This window comes from Acipenser ruthenus, chromosome 30 (assembly GCF_902713425.1).
Source record: "Acipenser ruthenus chromosome 30, fAciRut3.2 maternal haplotype, whole genome shotgun sequence".
In the NCBI taxonomy this organism is placed as follows: domain Eukaryota; kingdom Metazoa; phylum Chordata; class Actinopteri; order Acipenseriformes; family Acipenseridae; genus Acipenser; species Acipenser ruthenus.
In genome coordinates this window covers 12,336,632-12,358,834 of record NC_081218.1, presented here as the reverse complement: position 1 = coordinate 12,358,834, position 22,203 = coordinate 12,336,632, and the positions used below count along the sequence as shown (strand labels likewise).

Sequence of the window (22,203 nt, the reverse complement as noted above, 5' to 3'; positions counted from 1 at the left end):
ACCATCGTGTGTGTTTTTCTTGGCCATCTTTTGTAAGGGGTCCAAGGTTTGGTTCCACTTCTATTAGCAATGGAAAAAACAACTTCCCTGTTCAAGTACAGCATTCTCTCTCTAGTGAGTTAGTCTGAAAGAATCATTTACTGGGTTTGGAAAGGAAAGTGGTGCAGTAGATCTCATGAGCTTATTATTCCTAAAACCAAGAGGATATTAGAATACTGAACAACGTAGAAAATGTTAAAGGAAATGGAAAATAAATCTAGCAATGATTATTCTCAACAACAGCATGAAACCCTTGTAGTTTTTTTTTGTTTTTTGTGGTTGTAAGCAATGCATGAACTCAAGCTTAGGGGCCCAGCTGGCAAGCTCCATCTAATAAAGCTGCTGATAACTGGCAGTCGGATTAAACTAATTTTGATAACAATCCTCTTGAAAGACACCAACTCACTTATAAGTGCCCAGTTTAGAGATCTCATTAGCGAGTATGTAGAGGGCTTTTGTCTCAATGCAAGTGAAATAAGCAGATGTTCCGTTTACCGGCTTTGAGATCGATTTCTTGTTGCAAACAGATTTTAGCACGGCTCTACAGGATATGGAATAAAGCTACACACCACGAGGAAAGTACTGGAGGATAAACATCCTGCCCGTTTGATAGAGGTGACCACCAGATCCTACACCTTTTTGCTTTTCATCCTGGCGTTAAATCAGACAGCGTTTCCGTTACATATATAAACCAGCAGATACTGTACCAGAACATTTAAGAACATAAGAAAGTTTATAAACGAGAGGAGGCCATTCGGCCCATCTTGCTCGTTTGGTTGTTAGTAGCTTATTGATCACAGAATCTCATCGAGCAGCTTCTTGAAGGATCCCAGGATGTCGGCTTCAACAACATTTGTCAGCTTCAACAACATTTCTGATGGTCCTACCAATTGATTTTGCACCCCTGCAGCCAGACTGATGCCCTCACTGTCGCTTCTTCTGGAGACAAATGTGCCAGCTGCACTGAGTGTGGCAGGAGCGCCTGCACATAAACCTAATCCTGACCTCAAACCTTTAACTTAATCCTAACCTTACAGCCACTATCAGACTATAAAATTGCTGTTCAGTCCTTCAGGGAGATGATTGAACACCATGAACATTCACCATGCTAGATCCCTCAGTGCTTGTTGTATAATATTCTCTGTACAACAAGTGCTATTAAATATGTGGATGTTCCCGTAAAGTTTAGTACCAGGCAAATTAGTATGATGTCACAATACAGTCTGCTTTTATGTAGCGTTCTTTGTGCGGACCATCCCAGGACGCTTTACAATAAAAAACATCGGCCAATCAATCCAGCTCAGAAATAAGATAACTCAAACAAATATGTTTTTAAATTGGATTTAAGAGATTAGACTGCTTCAGCATTCCTGATGTGACTCAGGACAGAGTTCCTCGCCCCTCCTGATTTAAGATCAGCTACAGTGTTTTTTTTATTCCTACAATAATCAGTATTGGGTGATGTAGAAAATGCAATGTAGGGTGCTGTAAGATTCAATATAAGCTGATATTTACCCATCTCAAAGCCGGAGTGTCTAGAAAGTTCACTGATGGCCGCTGTATTGTACAGCACTATACGATAGTCTCTACTACTTTTTTTTCAATTTCTTAGCTTAACTTTTGACTGCTGGAAAGAGGTATTGTTCTCTAAAACGTTGCCTGGCTTTGTGTTATTAACGAACCTCCTGCGGTCAGAGAATTTTCCATCCTTTCAGCAGTTTTTTGCTCAGCTTTACGCAAAACACATGAAAAGGACTCAGTAATTCAAGCATGGTAAACTAAAATACAATTGCCTTTGTGAAAGGTGCACTTTTACTAAGCTTTTATTGTTGAATAAAAGAAATGGACACATAATACAGTATTTTAGAACCAGCCTTGATAAATCAGCTTTATAGTTACTGTACAATTTGACACACAAAAAAATCCTCTGTGTGTGTTTCTTTAAAACATTAATTGAACCCTTTCATGCATGAAATGTTTTTAAAAATAGCTGAAGAAAGTCGTTTTGGACACATAATGAATATTTTTTAATTGAATTTCTTTCCATTGCTTTATATGGGGGAAAAATTGCATCCTCATTTTAGTCTGTCATACATTTGCGTCTTCCATATGTCCCCTGTATAAAGATTATTTTTTTTTGTTATCCATCCCCATATATCACCATAAATGAAAGGGTTAAAAGCTGTCATTTTTTGTAACTGTGTTTTTATAATACTGTACTGGAACATTCTCCCAGAATTCTCCCATAATGTAGTTTCTTACTACTGAATACACTCAGGCATCTAGATGTAGTCTTTGAATACCAATACTTATCTTCAGAGTCTAAATATCCAGATTATGTATTAATAGTCACATTAAAGATCTATTATTTTACACCTACAGCTTTGTCTTAATGACAAAGAACTTCCCTTTGCGGCGTTTGCAAAAACAAATGAAATAGTTTTCTAAATGATCTATTTTTATATTTCCTCCCCCCCACCCCCCCCCCCTCAAAACAATTTCCTTTAGACTAACAGATGTGACCAGTGACTACACGAAGGTACTTGTCCCTTGAAAAGCCTGATCATTAGCCAATCGGATGATCAGATCAAATTCAAGTGATCTTGCTGCCACTGCAAGTGGTATGCAAGACAGATGAACAGCATGTTAAAAATACATAAGCCTAATATTTTGGGTTTCTCTCCCAACTAGATTGCACCAAGTTTGTTTCCAAGAATGTCCCGGATATACATCAAACAAAGACCCGTCCTGGAACAAACATGCCGTACATAATAAACAGAGAGGATGAGCACTGAGCAACAGCAGCAGCAATAAACCAAAAACAGTGACAGCTAATAGAATCTCTCTGTTAAAAAATTGAAAGGTCTTCATTTTAAACTTTAACAAGGAGCCTAGTGCGGATTTAACGTAATCAGGCTTAATGTAGACTACCGTCCTGCCACTTGGGAACTAAATTCGAACATTAGCCCCAAGAGGGGAAAGGCCTGGGGCATTCACTTTTGGTGCCACTTTGGTTGGTTCCCGATTACCTTTATAATGCAGTCCTAAACTACAGCCCAAGCTTGAATGGTAGCTGCATGTGCTGGTATTCTTAGGATCTGTGACCCTGGGAATGTGTTCAGTCGGAGAGTCTGTTAGCCGTGCTGGTAAATGATGCAGCCTGACGTCCAGCCAAGCTCAGGTATTGCTGAAAACTTGCCACGGATAACAAGGCGCTTGTGTTCCCTGGCCGGTGGAGCCCTGTGGGCATCAATGGGGCCTTGTCTGCGAATTGTGACGTCAGGAGAACCAGAGGGTTTGTTTTTAGATTATAGCACCTATACGATTAGGTCTGCTGTAAAGCAATATTACATAACATTCTGGAGTATAAATAACGAGGCAGACACATTTGTGCATGTTTGTATAAACAGCTCAAAATGTAATTTATGTTGGAATACACAAGCAGATGTATAGTTGTGAAATTGACGTGTTGACTTCCAGGCGCTTGGCTGCAGAATCATTAGTTACCAGGCGCTTGGCTGCAGAATTTAAACACACGCAGTTGCTTCATTACAACGCCCGTTGCTCAATAATGACACGACATTACCATACCAAATAAAGACTATCCGAAACTTAATTTAGTGTCTTAATGATTAAAATTTGTTTTGTACAGTTTTTATTATTATTATACTTAAAATCGTTAAACCTATGACTTGGACTGCTGCAGATCACGATTTCAGCACACAGAGACTATTTTAACAATAAAGACGGAATGTCCCATTATAGAACAAGCAAGACTTGTTCTGAAGATTGTCTTTTCTTTTTTTTTTAGCGACTTAACGTCTCTTGGAAAAAAAAAAAAGGTTAAAGTTGAGTCAGGCGACCGTGTACTTCAACGAGTATAAACTCACATTCAAGTCGATATACCGGTAGAGTCGCATACCATTCGCAGCTGCCGCAGCGTGTCATGCGGGCACATATTCTGACACTTGCACGGTGTAACTCTGAAGGGGCAAATCCAATTGAGAAACAGGTCGACTTCCAATGGACAGAAAAGTATTTGTGCGTGTGGGTTTGCCCGCCCATGTACTTCCTCCTGAATGCTAGATCACTTGCCATTGACAGTAACTGTGCAGCGCTGGAGTTTTTGCTGTGTCCAAGTGAGGCGATGTAACGGGTTCGGCGTGACGGCTTTACCTGGTGAGTTTATTGTGAATAACCCCGCTACGCTAACGATATGCTGGCCGCCTCCACGACAGATAACAGAGGGAATATATCTTAATAATAACACCAGAAAGATCAAGAGAATACAATAACGCCGGGTATAGAGGAGGAAAAAAAAGTACAGAAGCGAGGTATGTATGTGCTGGCTGAATATAAATTGTTATTTTACCCAGACTGGTAGGAAGTTATCGCTAATGTCGGATCAACAAACAAAACCATTTGTCGTACTACCGGTAATTACATTTAACTGACAAAAAAAGGGGGGCAGGGTTCGTTGGACTTTTAAAATATACCTACATTGACACTGTACAGTAAATGAGTTTCCGGGTGTGCAATATACGTTACAGTATAATTTTCAACTCTAGAAAGCTTGTAACCGGTGCTGCATTCTGCGTTTCTAACGCCCATTTCACCCCTGCCTTGCTTCCTCTAGAGATATCATATATAGCTATTTTAGAGGGGTATATTGGATGCACACTTCACGTTTGAAGAATAATGTGTAGCGCTGGCTAACTGAAGCCCGCATTGCACACCACATTGCCTGTAGTAATTGATCTGTTAATTCCAGTTGTCAAAAAGCTATTGCGACTGTGTATAAAAAAGACTCCATTGTTCGGTATCAAATCACAATCCCATTCGTCGTTTTTCTTAGGGTAAATACTTTTGATTTTAGTAAAAAGTAATGATGATACGCAAAAGGAGGCACATTTTAAAGATTTAAAAATGAATAAAAGCGGTATCACCACACCCCCTATGTTTGTTTACCGTTAAGACTTCTAAAAAGAAATGATATGAAGTGAAATCAGTATTTACTGTCTATAAAGCATGAACATGTCAATAAACAATTACAATATAAATGTATGTGAATAGACGTGGCTTGAAGTAAGACGGTTGTCCACTTCTTTGTAATAATGTATGTTCAAGGTGTATGAAATCTCTATTCTTTCCTAGGTTGAAAGTGGGGTTGAACAACACTGCTCTGAATTGCTTTAGACCAGCGACGCGCCACCTCAAACACTGCCCACGTTTCCAGGTCCTTAAATAAAAGAATAAAATAACTGTAATGCCACGTGTTGTAAGGGGAGACGCGTCCATAGCACAGAGAGGTCTTGAAGCTAACTAGCGCTCTCATTGAAGCTCCACTCTGACCAGGAGGAAGGACGTGCTGGAAGTTCAAAGGAAGCTCACACAGCAAAGCCAGTGCATCCGAAAGTTCAGTAAACAGCATTTCTTATAGTCTGAAGATTCAGAAACAAAACAAACAAACAAAACGCTTCTGGATGGTTTATTTAGGAAACATTATATATTGTTTTAAAAATATGACCAAAGGGGATTCAAAATCATTGCCATAGACAGATATTTGGAAGGTTTTAACAGATGTCTGGCGATAAACTTTGAGAAGTTTGTTTTATTTTACTTCCTGTTATCCTAACCAATACATCCGCAGAATAATTTAAAGTAAAATAGAAGGTTCTACAGGACAGCTGAGGCAGAATATTGATCTTAGCAATATGAACAATCATCGCCTTCAAATCATTAATAATTAACCTTTCTGCGCAAATGCTAATTTTCTTCAAGCTGCGCAAAACAGAATGTGACTTTTTAATGGCGAGCTCCAGCTATATCTGCCCAAAGCCAACACTGGATCTTCATTACGAATGGCCACGAGAGAAGAAATAGCTCTCCAACCTTCAAATATCTATTTGCAAAAGCGTATAGGTTGCTTTTTGCAATAGCTCCTGTCTGATGCTAAAACATTCGATTTTTAAAATGATGTATGTATTTAATTATTTATATATTTAAATTGGACTCCATGGGATAAACTCAAATACACTACCATCAGCTTTACTAAAGCTGATTAAACAAAAAAATAATAATAATCAACTTTTTTGGTGCGGTACCTTAGTTGTAAGAACAACAAAAACATATTTTTAAAAATGTCTACAAACGTTGAAACCAAAAAAGAGGCACCGGTCCCTGGCTACCACCATGCCAACGGTGCCGTGCACCCAGTTATACCCACCGAAATGCGTCCGGGCGACTGTGAACTGAAGGAAGTGACCAGCGCTCCAAAGAAAACGGAACAGCAAGAGGGAGACCTCGATGCCGACCGAGCCGAGGTTGTGGTCATCAAATCCCGGGCCAATGCTAAGGGCGTGCTGGAGGAGGACGCGCTCTTGGAGAACGGCAGCCAAAGCAATGACAGCGACGACACCAGCACAGACCAGAGCCAAGTGTTGGCGCCCCCGCTGAAGGAAACTTCCTTCTCCATTGGGTTGCAAGTTCTGGTTCCATTCCTGTTGGCGGGTTTTGGAACAGTTGGGGCTGGTATAGTGCTGGATATTGTACAGGTGAGTTATATTCGGTTAATATACCTTTTATATTAGAGTGGCAATCCATCTGGATCGATAGCTGTAGGGTTTTTTTTGCCAAGTCCACATGCCAAATATCCATGTTTGTGTTTTAAAACTATCTAATGTTTTCCACTGTATTTTTTTCAGTTTTACCATGCTTTCCTGTAATATCATGTTCATTAATGTTATTTACCATACCTCACCTATGCATTACCATGCTTTCACTATGATTTATTATATTTTGCTGAGGGTAACTTTTCTAAGGGTGTAGCTGCCCAGTTTCCCCCATTGCATGTTTTAATACAAGTTTGAGGAGCCACAGTGTGTATGTAACAAGCTCTATTGGGGCATGGACTGCACCCAATACATGATAACATGCAGTAGAAAATAAATGTTATACAAGTTATTCTATTAATAAATGTAATAAATAATTGTGGGAGACCAGAGATCTGCAAACTTGAGAAAGTGTCACATTGAATAGGGTGATTTAAGATCTACTTATTAATCAATATTTAATAGCTGGGAAATCCATGTATCCTAATACTCAGTTGTATGAAATAAACACAGTAAAATGTTATTCTGAGTGCCTTAGCTTGGATTATTGTTAGTAGCCAGCTGGAATATCAATGGAAATTCTCTGCCTGTCTGTATAAATACACGCATGCTCACACACTTGCAGACCCCCTTGTCACATGCGAAGACCTGCTTTTATTTCCATTGCGTGCACAGTGCTCATGCTGGCAAGATGAGTTCTATTGGTTGTGGTGTCATGGATAGGAGGAGACCAATTGAAAGAATTTAAAAAATCTGAAATGTTATCGCCTGTTCCGATTTGGAAACTTCCACCCACTTCCTGTGAATCAGGAATCTGAGACAATACCAAAACAGAGGATGTGTACAATATACTGACCAATACGTCATAGTCAGGGCTGTACAAACAACTGATTCCATGGCATTTCACATATTTAAGCATAATGTTTAATAAAAACTGACAAAATAGCATTTTTGCATTCAAAATTGATCATTTTCTCTAGTTATTGTGCAACAAATATTCCTCAATATTGAAATGCTTACCTGAAAAACAGTAAATGCTACATTGTAGAATATTTCGTTCATGTCCACCTTAATAAATTTAAAAATAACAACAGACACGTTTGCATCTTTGATGCAGCTTGTGTCTTTTTCGTTGGTGACATTTTAAGAAGTCGTGCAGCTGCAGTGCGTTGAGTCATTTACAGGAAGCAAACTACACCAGCTGTCAGGTTCCTAAATGCAGTGTAACAGGCAGTGCATGTAGAACCTGTATATCTTCTTTCACAAATGGGAATTACATATTACTCGGCAATGGGTAAACCCGTGAAAAAAAGACTGAATCATAGTTCATCTGTACAAAACTTTGTACTTGATTAGGTTGATAAGTCCAGCAGATATTTTTAAAGTTTAATTCGAGATGTAACCGCTAAAGAAAAATATACCCTCTCCTGCCTGTATTCGTTTGCAGCGCGCAGTGCCTGGTCCTGGAGTTTCGCCTGTGAGGTTGCCTGGCTGTTAAAAGTACTGACAGGTCATATATTCAGGAGGTCAGTCTGTTCTTAAGTTAGACCAAGTTCTGGTGTCAAGTTACTGGCTCCTCCACTTAACGAAGAACCATTGCAGTTAGAAGGCACTTCAGCAACTTTTTAAAAATATTAACTTCAAATGCTGAATCAAGTAATACTTCAAGCAATACAAAATTATATTTGTTTAAAAAAAACAAACTTACTTGGAAATATTCAGTTGCTGTAATAGCCTGAGAACACATATAAATGAAGGCCCCATAGTCTTTGTTTCTTGCTTGTTTGGGAATGCATGGTGGAAACCTGTGCCGAAGCAGGTTAAACCTGATTGTCCCTCTTGTTTGTTTGAGCTCGTCCTGGCTGCTTTGTTGTAGCTGGAGCTGCAGTATCTATTTTTAACCAGTAATTTTTCCCCTGTTACTCAATTATCCAATATACATGATGATCTATATAGCACACACCAGCAATGCCATTTAAGCCTTCTGACAGTACGAGATACTGACTGGGTAGGCACACTTTTAATGTGTGTGTCTATATATATATATATATATATATATATATATATATATATATATATATACATGGATGAAGGGTATATTTGCATCTTGAGCCCTTCTAAAAAAAGGCATAATACCACAGTAGTGATGTCAAAATGTGATAATTCCACTAGAGGAAAATATACTTGAACTTTAAATATGCAGACTTTGCATTCCGGACCTGCGTGCCTGTGTCATTCTGAAACCACAAGTGCGTCAGGAATCAGCTGGGAGTCTGCCTCTAATGCATGTGTCACTACTCTGTGAACAAAACACCTTTACAACAGAACTTAGGTGGATGCTTGGTTGGCAGGTGCATCCAGGACTATCATGTACAACCTTTAAGAAACATTGAACTAGTGCCTTCATCGGTGCACAAATCCTTCATATTACGAGACGCTCTGAGGTGAAGGGCAGTTCTGGACAGTTTCCTGTAGTTTCCCGCGCCCCCAGTGTTACACTGAAGGGTCATGTACCTCTGCAGAATTATTTAAACCCCTTGCAGAGCTGTCTCGTCCAGTCAGTGCCACCCTGGCTACCTGGATAACATCTTCTTCGTGTTGCTTAGTTCTGGACAGACAATGGGTCCTATTCATTTAAGTCTCTTGTGATTGATTTAATAACATTGTGTAGAGACAAGAGGTTTACTGTACAGTAACAATAGCTCTGGGATTGTTCTAGCGGGTGAGGAAGATATTGTGTTTCCATACCTAATCAATCTTGAGATGAGGTTAAAAGCTGTGTATCCAGGAACATATACAAGTCTTTTGCATTGTGGTTAAGCCACTTGCTTGCGGAGCGCAGGGTCGCTGGTTCGAACTCAGCTTCTGCCTGTTGCACTAGTAAGTTCAGAGCATATGAAATGGGTTCGCCCGCCTTCAATGCAGGTTTTTCAGAAGAGCATCCGTAACAGTGAAAGTTCAGGCTCTGTTTTGGTTCTGATAAAGATGAAATGGCAGACCGAATTAAGTGTTTTGGGTGTATTTCAAAGCCCGATCTTTCACTGCAATTTTGCTGCTGCCGTCCCTGTCTAGTTTAGTCTGGTTTGTTCTTGTAGATGTAGGTGCTCAGTTCTGGGATTCGATTACATTGTTGCTAGAGTGTGTCATGACACTGTAGTGTACACGTGCCTCAATCTGTTGACAGCACTGTAGTGTGTCTTGAATGACGTCCTGAGTATGATTTTTATTTTTAGCAAAGAATCCATGTAAGAATGTATTTATTTATTTAGCTTTAGGATGACATAGAAATCCACACCCTTTCCCCATAAAGGAATTACAGGTTATTTGTGTTGCTAAACATCAAAGGATAAATCCTGTAAATACAATAATGCAGTGGGAATGAGGTTTCTGGGATCTGACAAACATTTCGACTCGAAGTTGAACAAGTCATTTTTAAGGGAGTTCTGCTTCAATTCTTTTACGGGTCCATCCTCGATTTAAAATGTGTTATACTCTCAATGCGCTAAACTTCAGCAGGTAAACAGAGATAGCCTTCAGAAATGTAATATGATAACTGTGATCAACCTGTTTGGGTTGACGGCTTAAAAAAGAATGCGAAAGTTAACGATTTCTCACGTTGCTGATTGCATTGCTGATAATAACAAGATCAAATACCCTTTGTGGTGGCGATGAAAAAGTACAGCTGTGACACAGTGGTGTCACCTTTCAGTGCTGAAAATAGATGTTTCAAGAAATGAGGTTTTTTCATAACTTGCGCAGAATGAGAGGGTGCGCCCAGCATCATCATTAAGACATGTGTTCAAACCTTTAAAAAGCTAAGTTTTAACTCCAAATGTATTTCAAGTATGATGCATATTAAAGATTTAAGAGTTGAGCCTGCTAGCTAAATGCATAAAGTTGACCACCAATAAACAACAATTTACATTCATTCTAAATGGTGAGACTTTGTAGGGTATCTAAGAAAGGGAAGTGTTTTGATGTCCCTGAAACATTGATTTAAAAACTGATATTAATAGTTAAGACGTTTAGATGTGCCTCATCCAGACTTTGGTAAACTTCTGTTATGAACGAATCGTCCCTTGAATTGTAATTGGATGCAAACTTCACACTTTCGTGGAAATTGAAATACTGGCGGTGTAACTAGGATAGGGGGTAGCAGGGTAGATAGAGTTTACTTTGTATGGGCTTGTATGTTAGTTTTGTGAACATTATCACATTATACACCTAATACTGGTTTCTTTGTGGTTGATGTTCTCAATGCCACTGGCATGAAAGTAATTTTGCAGTTAGGTTCTGAAATGATACCTTCCTTTAGCCAATAATCTCACACTTTTTTTAAATGCCACTTTTTAAATGTATTCTAAACCCTTTAACGTGATTAAATAAGATCCCCTTGCTGATAGGCTGAACAGCCTGTTCTCGCTGATATAGGGCAAGGGCTTGAGTATTCGTTATTGAGCTGTGCTGTTTCCTTATGATCTACACACCTCACTGTGTCTTTGTCTGCTGTAAACCTCCAGGGAAATAATCTAGCCTGCCGCAGAGTAGCACAACTGCACGTCAAGTAATGTGCTTAAAGCCTATTGCCTGATTCAGTTTAAACTCTGATTAAACCAGTGAAATAAATCCACTGTCAGTACACTTGTGTGAGGTGCCCTGCCGTTACTGTGCAGTTTAGCAGCAGTTCTGGCAGGCAGCTCTGTTTGATTTATTTAAGGAAGAAGCCCTCGGTTTAATTTAAGTGGCCGTCTGGGAATGCCAAAGTCTGTTTTAAAACTGAAAACACTGTGATAACATGTTCCAAAACTCGCAGTAAATGCTTGGCTCCTCATACATAGGCCTTCGTTTCTGTGCTGTCATTTCATGCTAGTTCCCTGACATTACAAGTTTGTTTCTACTTTGGTTTACCACAATGGAGCTCCTTGTTAAGTTATGGAACTGTATCTACTACATAAAGAATAATAAATGACATTGTACAGTATTATAGAGTTTAAAAACACAATGCTCCCTCAGATATAATTGCATGTAATATATACCGTTTTAACAATGAGGACTGTATTCAGAGCTTGGGTGTTTTCTTTTAATAGATCATGTTAACTCTCATGAAAATTGTAAACAATTTTCACTGGACACCAGACCTTGGGCAAGCAAACCCCAAGCGACTGACTTTACAATCAATTATCAAACAACTCCAGCCTGCGACTGAAAATTCAAACGCAGTTTCTTTGTTTCAATAAGGTCCACACTGATGGCTTTGGTTCCTGGCTTTCCAAAGCTGGCTCTACCCAATGGGCTCACTCTGTGTGCTGTGTTCTGTCTCCAGCACTGGATGCCTTTACAAAGCTGTCCCTACCCATGGTGCTCACTCTGTGTTGTGTTCTCTCTCCAGCACTGTTTATAAAGCTGGCTGTACCCATGGTCATTATTATTATTATTATTATTAATATTATTATTATTATTATTATTAGTTTATTTAGCAGACGCCTTTATCCAAGGCGACTTACAGAGACAAGGGTGTGTGAACTATGCATCAGCTGCAGAGTCACTTACAACTACGTCTCACCCGAAAGGTGGGAGGTTAAGTGACTTGCTCAGGGTCACACAATGAGTCAGTGGCTGAGGTGGGATTTGAACCGGGGACCTCCTGTTTACAATCCCTTTTCTTTAACCACTGGACCACACAGGTTGACCACACAGTGGTCACTCTGTGCTATGTTCTCTCTCCAGCACTGTTTATAAAGCTGGCTGTACCCATGGTGCTCACTCTGTGCTGTGTTCTCTCTCCAGCACTGTTTATAAAGCTGGCTGTACCCATGGTGCTCACTCTGTGCTGTGTTCTCTCTCCAGCACTGTTTTCAAAGCTGGCTCTACCCATGGTGCTCACTCTGTGCTGTGTTCTCTCTCCAGCACTGTTTATAAAGCTGGCTGTACCCATGGTGCTCACTCTGTGCTGTGTTCTCTCTCCAGCACTGGACGGTGTTCCAGGAGGTGACCGAGGTGTTTATTTTAGTCCCGGCTCTGCTGGGGCTAAAGGGGAATCTGGAGATGACGCTGGCCTCCAGGTTGTCGACTGCAGTGAGTACACCTTCCGTTTAGACCGTTTACACGAGGGAATAACTGGAATAGCACCCTCATAACTGGAATGGTTTCCGTTTTTTTTTTGGATAGTGGAGACGCAGCATTACAAAATGACATCCTACATGTATTCAAAATCATTGTCACCTTCTTTACAAAGCTGCTCGAAGCTGGCAAATGCTCCTTTCTAAATCGATTCCCTGCTTCTAATTAACCAACAGATTAGGTGCAATTAAAGTTGCTGGCTGGGTTACTTGAATGCTAATCCTTCACTAGCTAAATCCCTGATTTAGTGAGAATTAATTCACATGATTAGGAAAGCAGGCAGAGTGTTTTGTTCAGGTATAGATTTACATCGGCCCCCAAAAGGGATTTTAATGAAAGTTTCAGCTTTTGATCCCGGGGGTCCTGAAGTTGGTATGCGATTAAACCAGAGGTTGCTGACACTGGCCAAATAAATCCACTGCTTGCAAACAGCTACTAAGAGGAAAACCGCATCAATTAATGATGGAATCTATCTACGAGATCTATAATACTAGAAACATATTTCAAGGTCAAAGCACCAGCTTTGAAGATTGCATAGGCCCTTGATGTACATTGTTACCTGTTTATAATTTAACACGCATATAGTTTCTGACCACCCAATTTACAATAAAAAATGGTTTTAAGTAGTCAATCGCTATATACACCTTAAAACAGTCTTAACTATTTCTCAAATCTAATGCAATATTCCCCACTGTCACAATGACAGGTTGCTCATAAAACATTAGCATTGCAGGCAATAGGGTTGTAAAAAGGCGTTCATTTGATTGAATAACATAATTACAGAGCTTAGTGAGGTCCTTGGCAAGCACACTATTGAGATTGGCAGTGAAGGATGTTTTGTAAGCAAACAGGAAAACCACAAACCGGATGGGTCTCTACAATGCCAGCCCTCTCATTTGTGTAGATTTTTGTCTTGTGTTTATTCCCTCAATGAAGCAGTGGGATCTTCTACAGGTTTTCTATGGTGAATTTGCACAGTAATATCCCCTTGCTCTCCTCATGCTAATCATGTACTCTGTATTTGCAACGCACCTTGATTTATAGTAGATCAGGGTATTTCTTTTTCCACAAAATCGAAGTCATGTGTTTGTATTTAACAATAAGTACAATACTTTATAAAGGGACTCTGTCTACGTCACCATCATTCTCTTTCTCTTCAGGCTAACATTGGGCATATGGACACAGCCAAGGAGATGTGGGGGATGATCGTAGGGAACCTAGCGCTGATACAGGTGAGCCCGTCAGTATACCCCAGAGCAAAGACACCAGTTTAGCATCAAACCGGGCAGGCAGCAGGAATCTGTCATGTTAACAGGTTGAGTTGAATGCAGTCGATACATGAAAATGAGTCATCATCATCTGCGCTTGTTTTTAATGAAACTGAAACTATGTTTTTATCTTTCTTTTCAAATATTCCTATGTGTTTGTATGCAAATGTGTGCCTCTATGTGTATGCAGAATATATATATAATATGTGTGTGTATATTGTGGTAAAGCATACCGGCCCAGACTGGTCTGCACTCTTGAAATACTTTACCCACAAGACCTACAGTTTAGTGCTTGCTGCACACTTTTATTATTTACACAGATCACAAATAAAACACTGAAACAAAACAAAACAAAAGCCAACCTCCATCTTTGGAGAGCTAAATCAACCTTTCCAAATTCCTAAACTCTAAGCCGGAGGGCTAAGCTGTTTACCGGTTCAACAAAAACCTGCTTCTTGTTAAAACAAGTTGAACACAGCACATAGATGACCTTTTAAAGCTGGCCCACACAGGCTGCACAAAGTTTACACCCAGTCTTCACACAGACAGCTAACACACCCCTTGACCTGCTTTTATACACCTGCCTGCCTAACTACAGGCAGGTGTCTCTCATTCTATTAGAGGCAGGTGTTTCCCCATCCTGGCTCGAATTACAAACCCCAATGCATTCTGGGTGATGTAGTCCTGTATCACACCCCATGACTACATTTTTCCTTTTCATTCTATGACTGCTGCATGCTGTATGAATGTGGTTGATGCAGCACAGGGCAGGCAGCAGTGGTTAGTTTTAAGCACTGTTCTCATCAGGCCGCATCCCGTAACATCTCTTCTTTCTTTGTCTAGGTCCAGGCCACAGTGGTGGGCTTCCTGGCCTCGATTGCTGCTGTGATGTTTGGCTGGATCCCTGAGGGTCATTTCAAAATGGGGCATGCGGTCCTGCTGTGTGCCAGCAGCGTAGCCACGGCGTTCGTTGCCTCCCTGTTTCTGGGTGAGAGTCTGACACAAACCAAAGACAATCCCTCGACACAGAAACGGGATTGCCTTGTAGAACTGTACTGCCCCAGGCTGCCTCAGTGATGTGTGTATCTCCACAGGAGCAGCCTGGCCACAAACCAATTAAACACTTTTGATTTGATAAATGAATGAAAAAAAAAAAAACGTACTGAAAAAAAATGCTTTTGATCCTCTGTGACAATTCGGCAAGTCATGCATTCTGTTAACTCATGGTTAGGCCATGTTGACAGTTAATATTTTAGTGTTTACTGTACAGTATAAGAACCCTCCCCCTATAGAATGAACTAATTTTGCTTCATAAAGTCGATTGAAACCTGCTGAATAATGTTACGTTAACATATTGAATTACATACCGCTTTGTAGTTTATCATATACTTAACGAAAAACTGACACAAATACTGTACTGTTATTATGGCTTCCAGTAGACTTTTGCGATATCATTTTGTAGTTTCGTTTATTTCATGATGTCAGATAAAATATCAAAATTATGTTCATATTGTTTTTTGTTTTTTTTTAAATGAGGTCTCAATCGTAAAATTCTAGATGATGCAAAACTTTTGGCCATAGCTGTAGAGTACACGTGCCATGAGTCATTAATCAGCTGTTTCTCAAGCCTCATCTGCCCCAGGCTAAGTCATACCATTGCCCTGCCTAGTGAACCTGTTACACACGCCTTCTATAAATAATCTTTTATGAAGACTTAAGCAGCTTGCAATATGTCATCCAGATAAGACAGGATGAGTGGAGGGCAGTGAAAATAACTACGCTAGCAATGTGAATAATGACTCTGGACATGGGGTTAAAAATGTCAATTGTGTTTAATATGATTGCAACAGATAGAAAGCCCAGTGCTGGCATTGCTTTGTATAGTAGCGTTCCCTGATTAGCGCTCTTAACCCGCTCGTTGTGTCTGCACAGGGTTGATAATGATTGGGGTGATCGTGGGCGCCAGGAAGATCGGTATAAACCCTGACAACGTGGCAACGCCCATCGCTGCCAGCCTGGGAGACCTCATCACCTTGGCACTCCTGTCCAGCATCAGCTGGGGGCTCTACAAACAGATGCGTGAGTGGAGTCCTTGCCTTTTTAGGAAAGTCTCCTATCATAAAAGCATAAGCATTGTGAAGCCCAGAGAGGTATGGTATGGGACAAGCATATGGAAACTGCAAAGTTACTGTGCAGTTTGAATGTGGTCAAGTTCACATGTGCATCTGCTTGTGTTGAAGCCTCTGCGTGGTGGTGCTGATGTAGGCTGGAGCTTGCACTCCTAGTTGATGAAGACAGTGTCTCTTGTGTGCGTTTGCAGAGGCGAATGACTACGTGAACATGCTGGTGTGCGCTTTCTTTGTGGCCCTGACCCCGATCTGGATCATCATCGCCCGACGGACCCCCTCCACCAGGGAGGTGCTGTACTCTGGCTGGGAGCCCGTCATCATCGCCATGGCGATCAGCAGGTAACCGCTACAGTTCATCATGTACATGTACAACTGTGAAGACTTACATTTCGGCTCTAACGCGTTAGTGTTCCAGGCATCGTAAACTGTTTGTAGCCTCTATGCTTGCTCAATGCACAATGCAACGAAAAAACAGGATGAAATTAAAACTTTGTATTGCACCCCATCTGGCTGTGGTCTGACTTGCTCTGCTGTGATCTTTTCCAGTGTTGGGGGTCTGATATTAGATAAAACTGTGTCAGATCCCAACTTCGCAGGGATGGCAGTCTTCACACCAGTCATCAACGGTAAGCCTCACCGCACACTCATCAATGCATGTTTGACAAGCTACTGAAGGGGCATTGTAATTGCTAACTTACTTGGTGAGCAAGGATTGAGTTGTACAGCTATGGCCAAAAGTTTTTGCATCACTCTATAGAAAGAAATCATTTTGATTCCTAAAGTCGAATGAAACCTGCTGAATAATGTTACGTTAACATATTGAGTTGCATACCGCTTTGTAGTTTTTCCATTTTACTTAACGAAAAACTGACAAGAATTTAATAATGTGACATTTCGAAATCTAACATGAAATATTGTAGTATTATTATGGCTTCCGGTAGACTTTTGCAATATCATTTTGTAGTTTCTTTGATTACATGATGTTAAGCAAAAGATCTAAATTATATTCATACAAGTTTTTTTTTTTTTTTTTGTCTTAATCCTAAAATTCCAGGTGATGCAAAACGTTTGGCAATGGCTGAACACTGCAAAAATTATGAAAAAAAATCATGCATGCTTAGAGGTGTTGATTTTCATAACCATACTGTATCATCCCAAGTGTGCAAATATCTCTGTATCTAGGGGCACTTTACAAACCAAATGCCAAGTCTGGAGCCAAGCTGTACAACCTTTTTGACTGAAAGAGCCAAATGGAAGCCCTACAAACAACAGCTTTCTCCTGTAAAAGTACCAGGAGCTCAATCGACTATATATGGCTCCAGAGCCACTGTTAGCAGTGGGCCAGCATGTCATTAACAAGCATACCCACTCTCCCAGTGCAGCCCTGCTTTTAGTATCTTTATTGGGCATTGCCAGGCTTGGTGAGAGGCCTCTGTTTCTGTCTCTCTCCTGGCAGGTGTTGGTGGCAATCTGGTTGCAGTGCAGGCCAGCCGAATCTCAACGTACCTCCACATGACCGGCCTACCCGGCGCAGAGCCCCAAGCTAACCGGCCCAAGTGCCTCAACCCCTGCAGTGCCTTCTTCGGATCAGGTGAGTCGAGAGACCAGCCCTTCACCTGGAGCTTCTAACGCCCTAACCCTGGGGATACAGAGCAAGACTGAAAAACAAACAAACCGCAAAAACTGCTTCTGCTAATTTAATGAATTCTCCAGTGGTGAGATATCGAGGTATCCCTGTATAAATCCAGACAATGAAGGCAGGTTTTCCAGGCTGGTGGATGAATGGGTCTAATTGACACTCCTATCCTCCCGCAGGTTTGAACTCCCGCTCGGCCCGAGTGCTCTTCCTCCTGGTGGTCCCGGGTCACCTGGTCTTCCTCTACACCATCAGCTCCATGCAGGGCGGACACACCACCCTCACCTCCGTATTCGTGGCTTTCTACATGACCGCAGCCCTGCTACAGGTACGACTACGCCATGTCTGTAAAACATAGAGCAGGCTTTTTATTTAAGGCACAGCAAACACTACACTGGAATTAGAGTGAAAAGAGAGAGTGAGTATGACTACGAGTGGACGACGTGCAGGATACAGTAAGGGCCACAGTCAGAGTGTTATAAAAAAAGAAGGTGGAGATACAGCAATACATCTATTAATTAATTATCGACTGCCATTTTGCAGGCCTCAATTAAATATTAATTGATGGATTTCTCTATTCCCCTATTTGGATCCTCCCATATTTTCTATTACAATGCATGTTTTCAGTTGTATTTCGGTGCTTTCGCGAAGAGTTTCTGCTTCCTGATTTTGAATATGAAGCGTTCTCGAGGTTTGATCTGATTGTCAATTCTATAAAATAGCCAATCACCGTTAAGGGTTTGCCACAAATCCAGGACATCGTCTGTATAGATATTATCCCGCACCTAGAACGCAACACTCAAAGTGCTCGACATGACATCACAATAGCAACAAGATACGCCCTACACATTCCTTTACATTCCAACCAGTCAGATATTCCATTAGGGAACTGTCTGCTGATTGCACCTCAGAAAGGAGCTGTTAATCCATCAGTTTGCCTGGAACAGCGTGTTGCCATAGAGGAATGACCTGGGCGTGTGTCAGGGTTTAGCCGACGCTGTGCCTGTGTAATGACAGGGGAGCTGTGATGTGATCCTCAGGGTGTCTCACAGTGGTGTGTTGCCCTAGAGGAATGACCCGGGCGTGTGTCAGGGTTTAGCCGACGCTGTGCCTGTGTAATGACAGGGGAGCTGTGATGTGATCCTCAGGGTGTCTCACAGTGCTGTGCTGCCCCCCTGCTAGGTGCTGATCCTGCTCTACATGGCTGACTGGATGGTGCACTGGATGTGGGGGCGAGGGATGGACCCCGATAACTTCTCCATCCCGTACCTCACCGCTCTGGGGGACCTGCTCGGGACCGGCTTCCTGGCTCTCAGCTTCCACATCCTGTGGCTGATCGGAGACCGCGACAGCGACGTCGGGGATTAGACCCACCCCATCCCTCCCCAGGCTTCCTGGACCCTTTTGTATTTTGTAATTTATTACAATAATTCTTTTAATGTCAGTGGGAGAAGTGAATTCTCATTATTTTTCAATGGGAATTTTTTTTTAAAATATTGGCCATGTTTTTACAGGCTAAACTATATAATGCAAAAAATTAAAAAAAGAACAAAAAGCTGGCAATCGCCATGTGCTTTCCGTACAGAAAGATCGTTGCAAGGGGAGATGGGAGGTACTGGTTCTGTGTAACACACAGAACAGCCTCCTCAGACTAGGTATCCGCTACCCTGAAGAATTGGGTTTTGAGGAAACCCATCTTGAGTGTTTCCCATTCTTACTTCTCAACCTGCCGTGCACTATGTTCTCCGATAGCGATTGTGTGGGCACACTTATAATACTTGATATGAATAAGGAGGAAATAAACCTATTCATATCAATGAGTGTGGAATGTACCATGCTGATTATGAGGAAATAGTTTTCATATGTAATTACTTTTGAATTCTACCACTTACTGAAAACTCTGTGTTCTTGTAAAGTGCTGCCTGTCTATTGGCCAGCATGCTCTTTTCCCTTCAATACTATTGAATACTCAATAGTGCTGAATTTAATACTGTAAGAAACTCAACAACATCGGAAATGGACTTGCTGTCGAAACTTTGAATTGAAGTTTATTTTAGGCTATCTGCTGAATAATTCAACACTTTACAACTCCCTGGGACTGAATTACCCCAAAGGATCCAATCTGCCCTTCCCTTAAACCAGCAGCTTCAATGAATCCTCCTAGCGAAGTTAAAACTGGCTGATCTCTTGTGATCATTGGACCACAGTAAAATTCTCTCGTGCCGATTCTTTTACTGTATGCCAGAGCTTCCCACTCCTGGTCCTGGGGACCCACTGTGTCTGCTGGTTTTCATTCCAACTGAGCTCTCAATTACTTAACTAGACACTTCATTTAACTAATAATGTGCTTAATTAGACCGTAATTGTTCTCAGTTCCTAAAAAGTTGCAGAGTTCAAGTTATAAAGTGTTATAGCTCACTTGAAATCTGCAACTGTTTAAGAGCGGAAAACAAGTAAAAAGGTCTAATTTAAAGAAATGATTAGTTCAATTAGGGTTTAGTTAAGTAACTGAGAGCTCAGATGGAATGGGGTCCCCGGGACCAGGGTTGGGAAGCCCTGCTCTGTGATGTGAAATATTGTTCTCACTGATACCTGAGTGAACATGCTTCATGGGTGAATAACTGGAATAGCATCTGCATAACTGGATGGTTTCCGAAACTGGTTTTGGAGACAAAAAAGGGTTGGATGAGATGTTTTATTATTTCATGTGTGTGTGTATAGTTTATTTGATTTGATTTTAAAATCGCAGCAGTTGATTGGCACAGATGGCTAGTGATCGTATTAATCTAGATATGTGTATTACGCCAAAAAACACTTGGGATAAGGAAAAAGTAATTTGTCTTTATTTTTAATGTTGCTCTTGTCTTAAAATTATGGTCAGGTTTTATTTTTAATGAAGCCTTTTTTGTTTTGGACGGCTTTAGTCTTTTATTAATTATTCATTTTATTTAAATAAATCTGTAGAGGGGTTTAATGGGCATTAGTAAAAGATTAACTTATTTTATTTATTTATTAAGGTTATTTAAATTGTTTAATTGAATCAATGCTTCCAAAAAATGACAAACCCCCAAAAAGCACCAGGATGATTGTAGTTGTATTGATGTGTTTAAGATGTTTTATAATGTAATTTGGCTGGAGAACGTGCACACTCTACACTGTGTATGCAACAGTGCCACCTACAGCCACCAGCGTGTAAATACAGGTTTGAGACATAGGCCCAACTGAAACGTCTTATTATGAATATGAACTTTGGCTCCTGTGAACCAACCGACAGGCAGTGTTTTTTTTTTTTTTTTTTTTTTACAGTTTATAAAACATTTTTGTATATAAAAAGATACATTCTACACAATAATTAGTAGTTTATTTTAATTATGATTCCTATACTGTTCCCCAGTGTTTACCAAAAAGAGTTGTCAGCGATTGTCATTAATGAGATACCACCTCCTGTGCGAAGCCCATCCATTGAGAAACCCTCACTGAGGCAAGGTTCCAAACCCCTCCCACAGTGAATGTGATTGGGTGTTCAAAGTTCTATATTCTGAGATACTGTGAAACGCTGAAAGGGGGGTGGGATTAAGAAAGGTGGTGTGACATCACCTTCCAGCCTTGAAAGCAATCACATGTGAAACCTAAAAGAACAGAGAGAAAGAATGTCCACCATCACAGCCACGGCTAGGTGAGGGCTAATAAAACATTTAAAAAGCAGCAATCTGAATGCGAGTGTTGAGCTGCTTGCCCTTGTTTTTGTGGGTCCTTCGTGTTGCACCCTGCATGGTGCATGACTGTCGACAGCACGGTGCTCTTAGTGTTCAGCGATGACCATTGAAGACTGCTCAACTACTGTACTTGTAAATTACCTGAATAATAAATCATACATATTTCTTAGCCCTTCGTCTCTGGAGTCTTATGTTCCCAGTTCGTCAAGCATCACCAGTTTCAGATACTGGACTTCACTGGTTCGCAAAACGGTACTATTGCATACTGTCATCTCCACAGTGCCCCTTGTGGCCAGTGGTGTGTACTGACGGACTTGCAAATATTGAAGTCTGCAAACCTTGCTGAAGAATCGGTCTCCCATTCAAATATAACATTTCATCACCCACACGTGCATGCTCTGCTACAAATGATACCGCCCAGGATGCAAATCACAGGGTGTTTTTGTTATTTTATTATTTGTTTTTCTATAAAGATAACATTTTTTCAACAATGTGGCAACAGTTTCTTTTTATCAGCCAGTACTGCTTTTCATTGAATTCTGCAGTGAGCAGGGATGTGCAGTTCAGCCACTAGAGGGGGCCAATCACACACAATCCTCTGCAGTGTCTGAGCTATGCCTTAGAGTTAAACAATGTACATCTTTATTCCCCACGACTGCTGCTTTATAGCTTTCCCCCCTGACG

General features: G+C 40.8%; 1 protein-coding gene across 2 annotated transcripts; it reads left to right on the top strand.

Moving 5' to 3' along the window:
- The first annotated feature begins 3,976 nt into the window (after nucleotides 1-3,976).
- On the top strand, nucleotides 3,977-21,689 carry LOC117966026 (solute carrier family 41 member 1-like). Of its 2 annotated transcripts, none has more exons than XM_059004767.1 (11): nucleotides 3,977-4,218; nucleotides 5,194-6,593; nucleotides 12,618-12,725; nucleotides 13,931-14,002; nucleotides 14,882-15,026; nucleotides 15,971-16,117; nucleotides 16,359-16,506; nucleotides 16,714-16,793; nucleotides 17,624-17,758; nucleotides 17,983-18,131; nucleotides 18,986-21,689. In XM_059004767.1, the coding sequence occupies exons 2-11, from the start codon at nucleotides 6,180-6,182 to the stop codon at nucleotides 19,169-19,171; spliced, it is 1,584 nt and encodes a 527-aa protein (XP_058860750.1). In that variant the 5' UTR covers nucleotides 3,977-4,218; nucleotides 5,194-6,179; the 3' UTR covers nucleotides 19,172-21,689. The 2 variants fall into 2 exon arrangements, with proteins under 2 accessions (XP_058860750.1, XP_058860749.1); XM_059004766.1 differs by having other exon boundaries at nucleotides 3,977-4,373.
- The last annotated feature ends 514 nt before the right edge of the window (nucleotides 21,690-22,203 follow it).

Excerpts from the sequence above, each read along its gene's own strand:
- LOC117966026 (XM_059004767.1), top strand. The coding sequence starts at position 6,180 with ATGTCTACAAACGTTGAAACCAAAAAAGAGGCACCGGTCCCTGGCTAC. Across the intron at positions 17,759-17,982 it reads CAGTGCCTTCTTCGGATCAG|GTTTGAACTCCCGCTCGGCC; the intron begins GTGAGTCGAGAG and ends ATCCTCCCGCAG. Across the intron at positions 18,132-18,985 it reads TGACCGCAGCCCTGCTACAG|GTGCTGATCCTGCTCTACAT; the intron begins GTACGACTACGC and ends CCCCCCTGCTAG.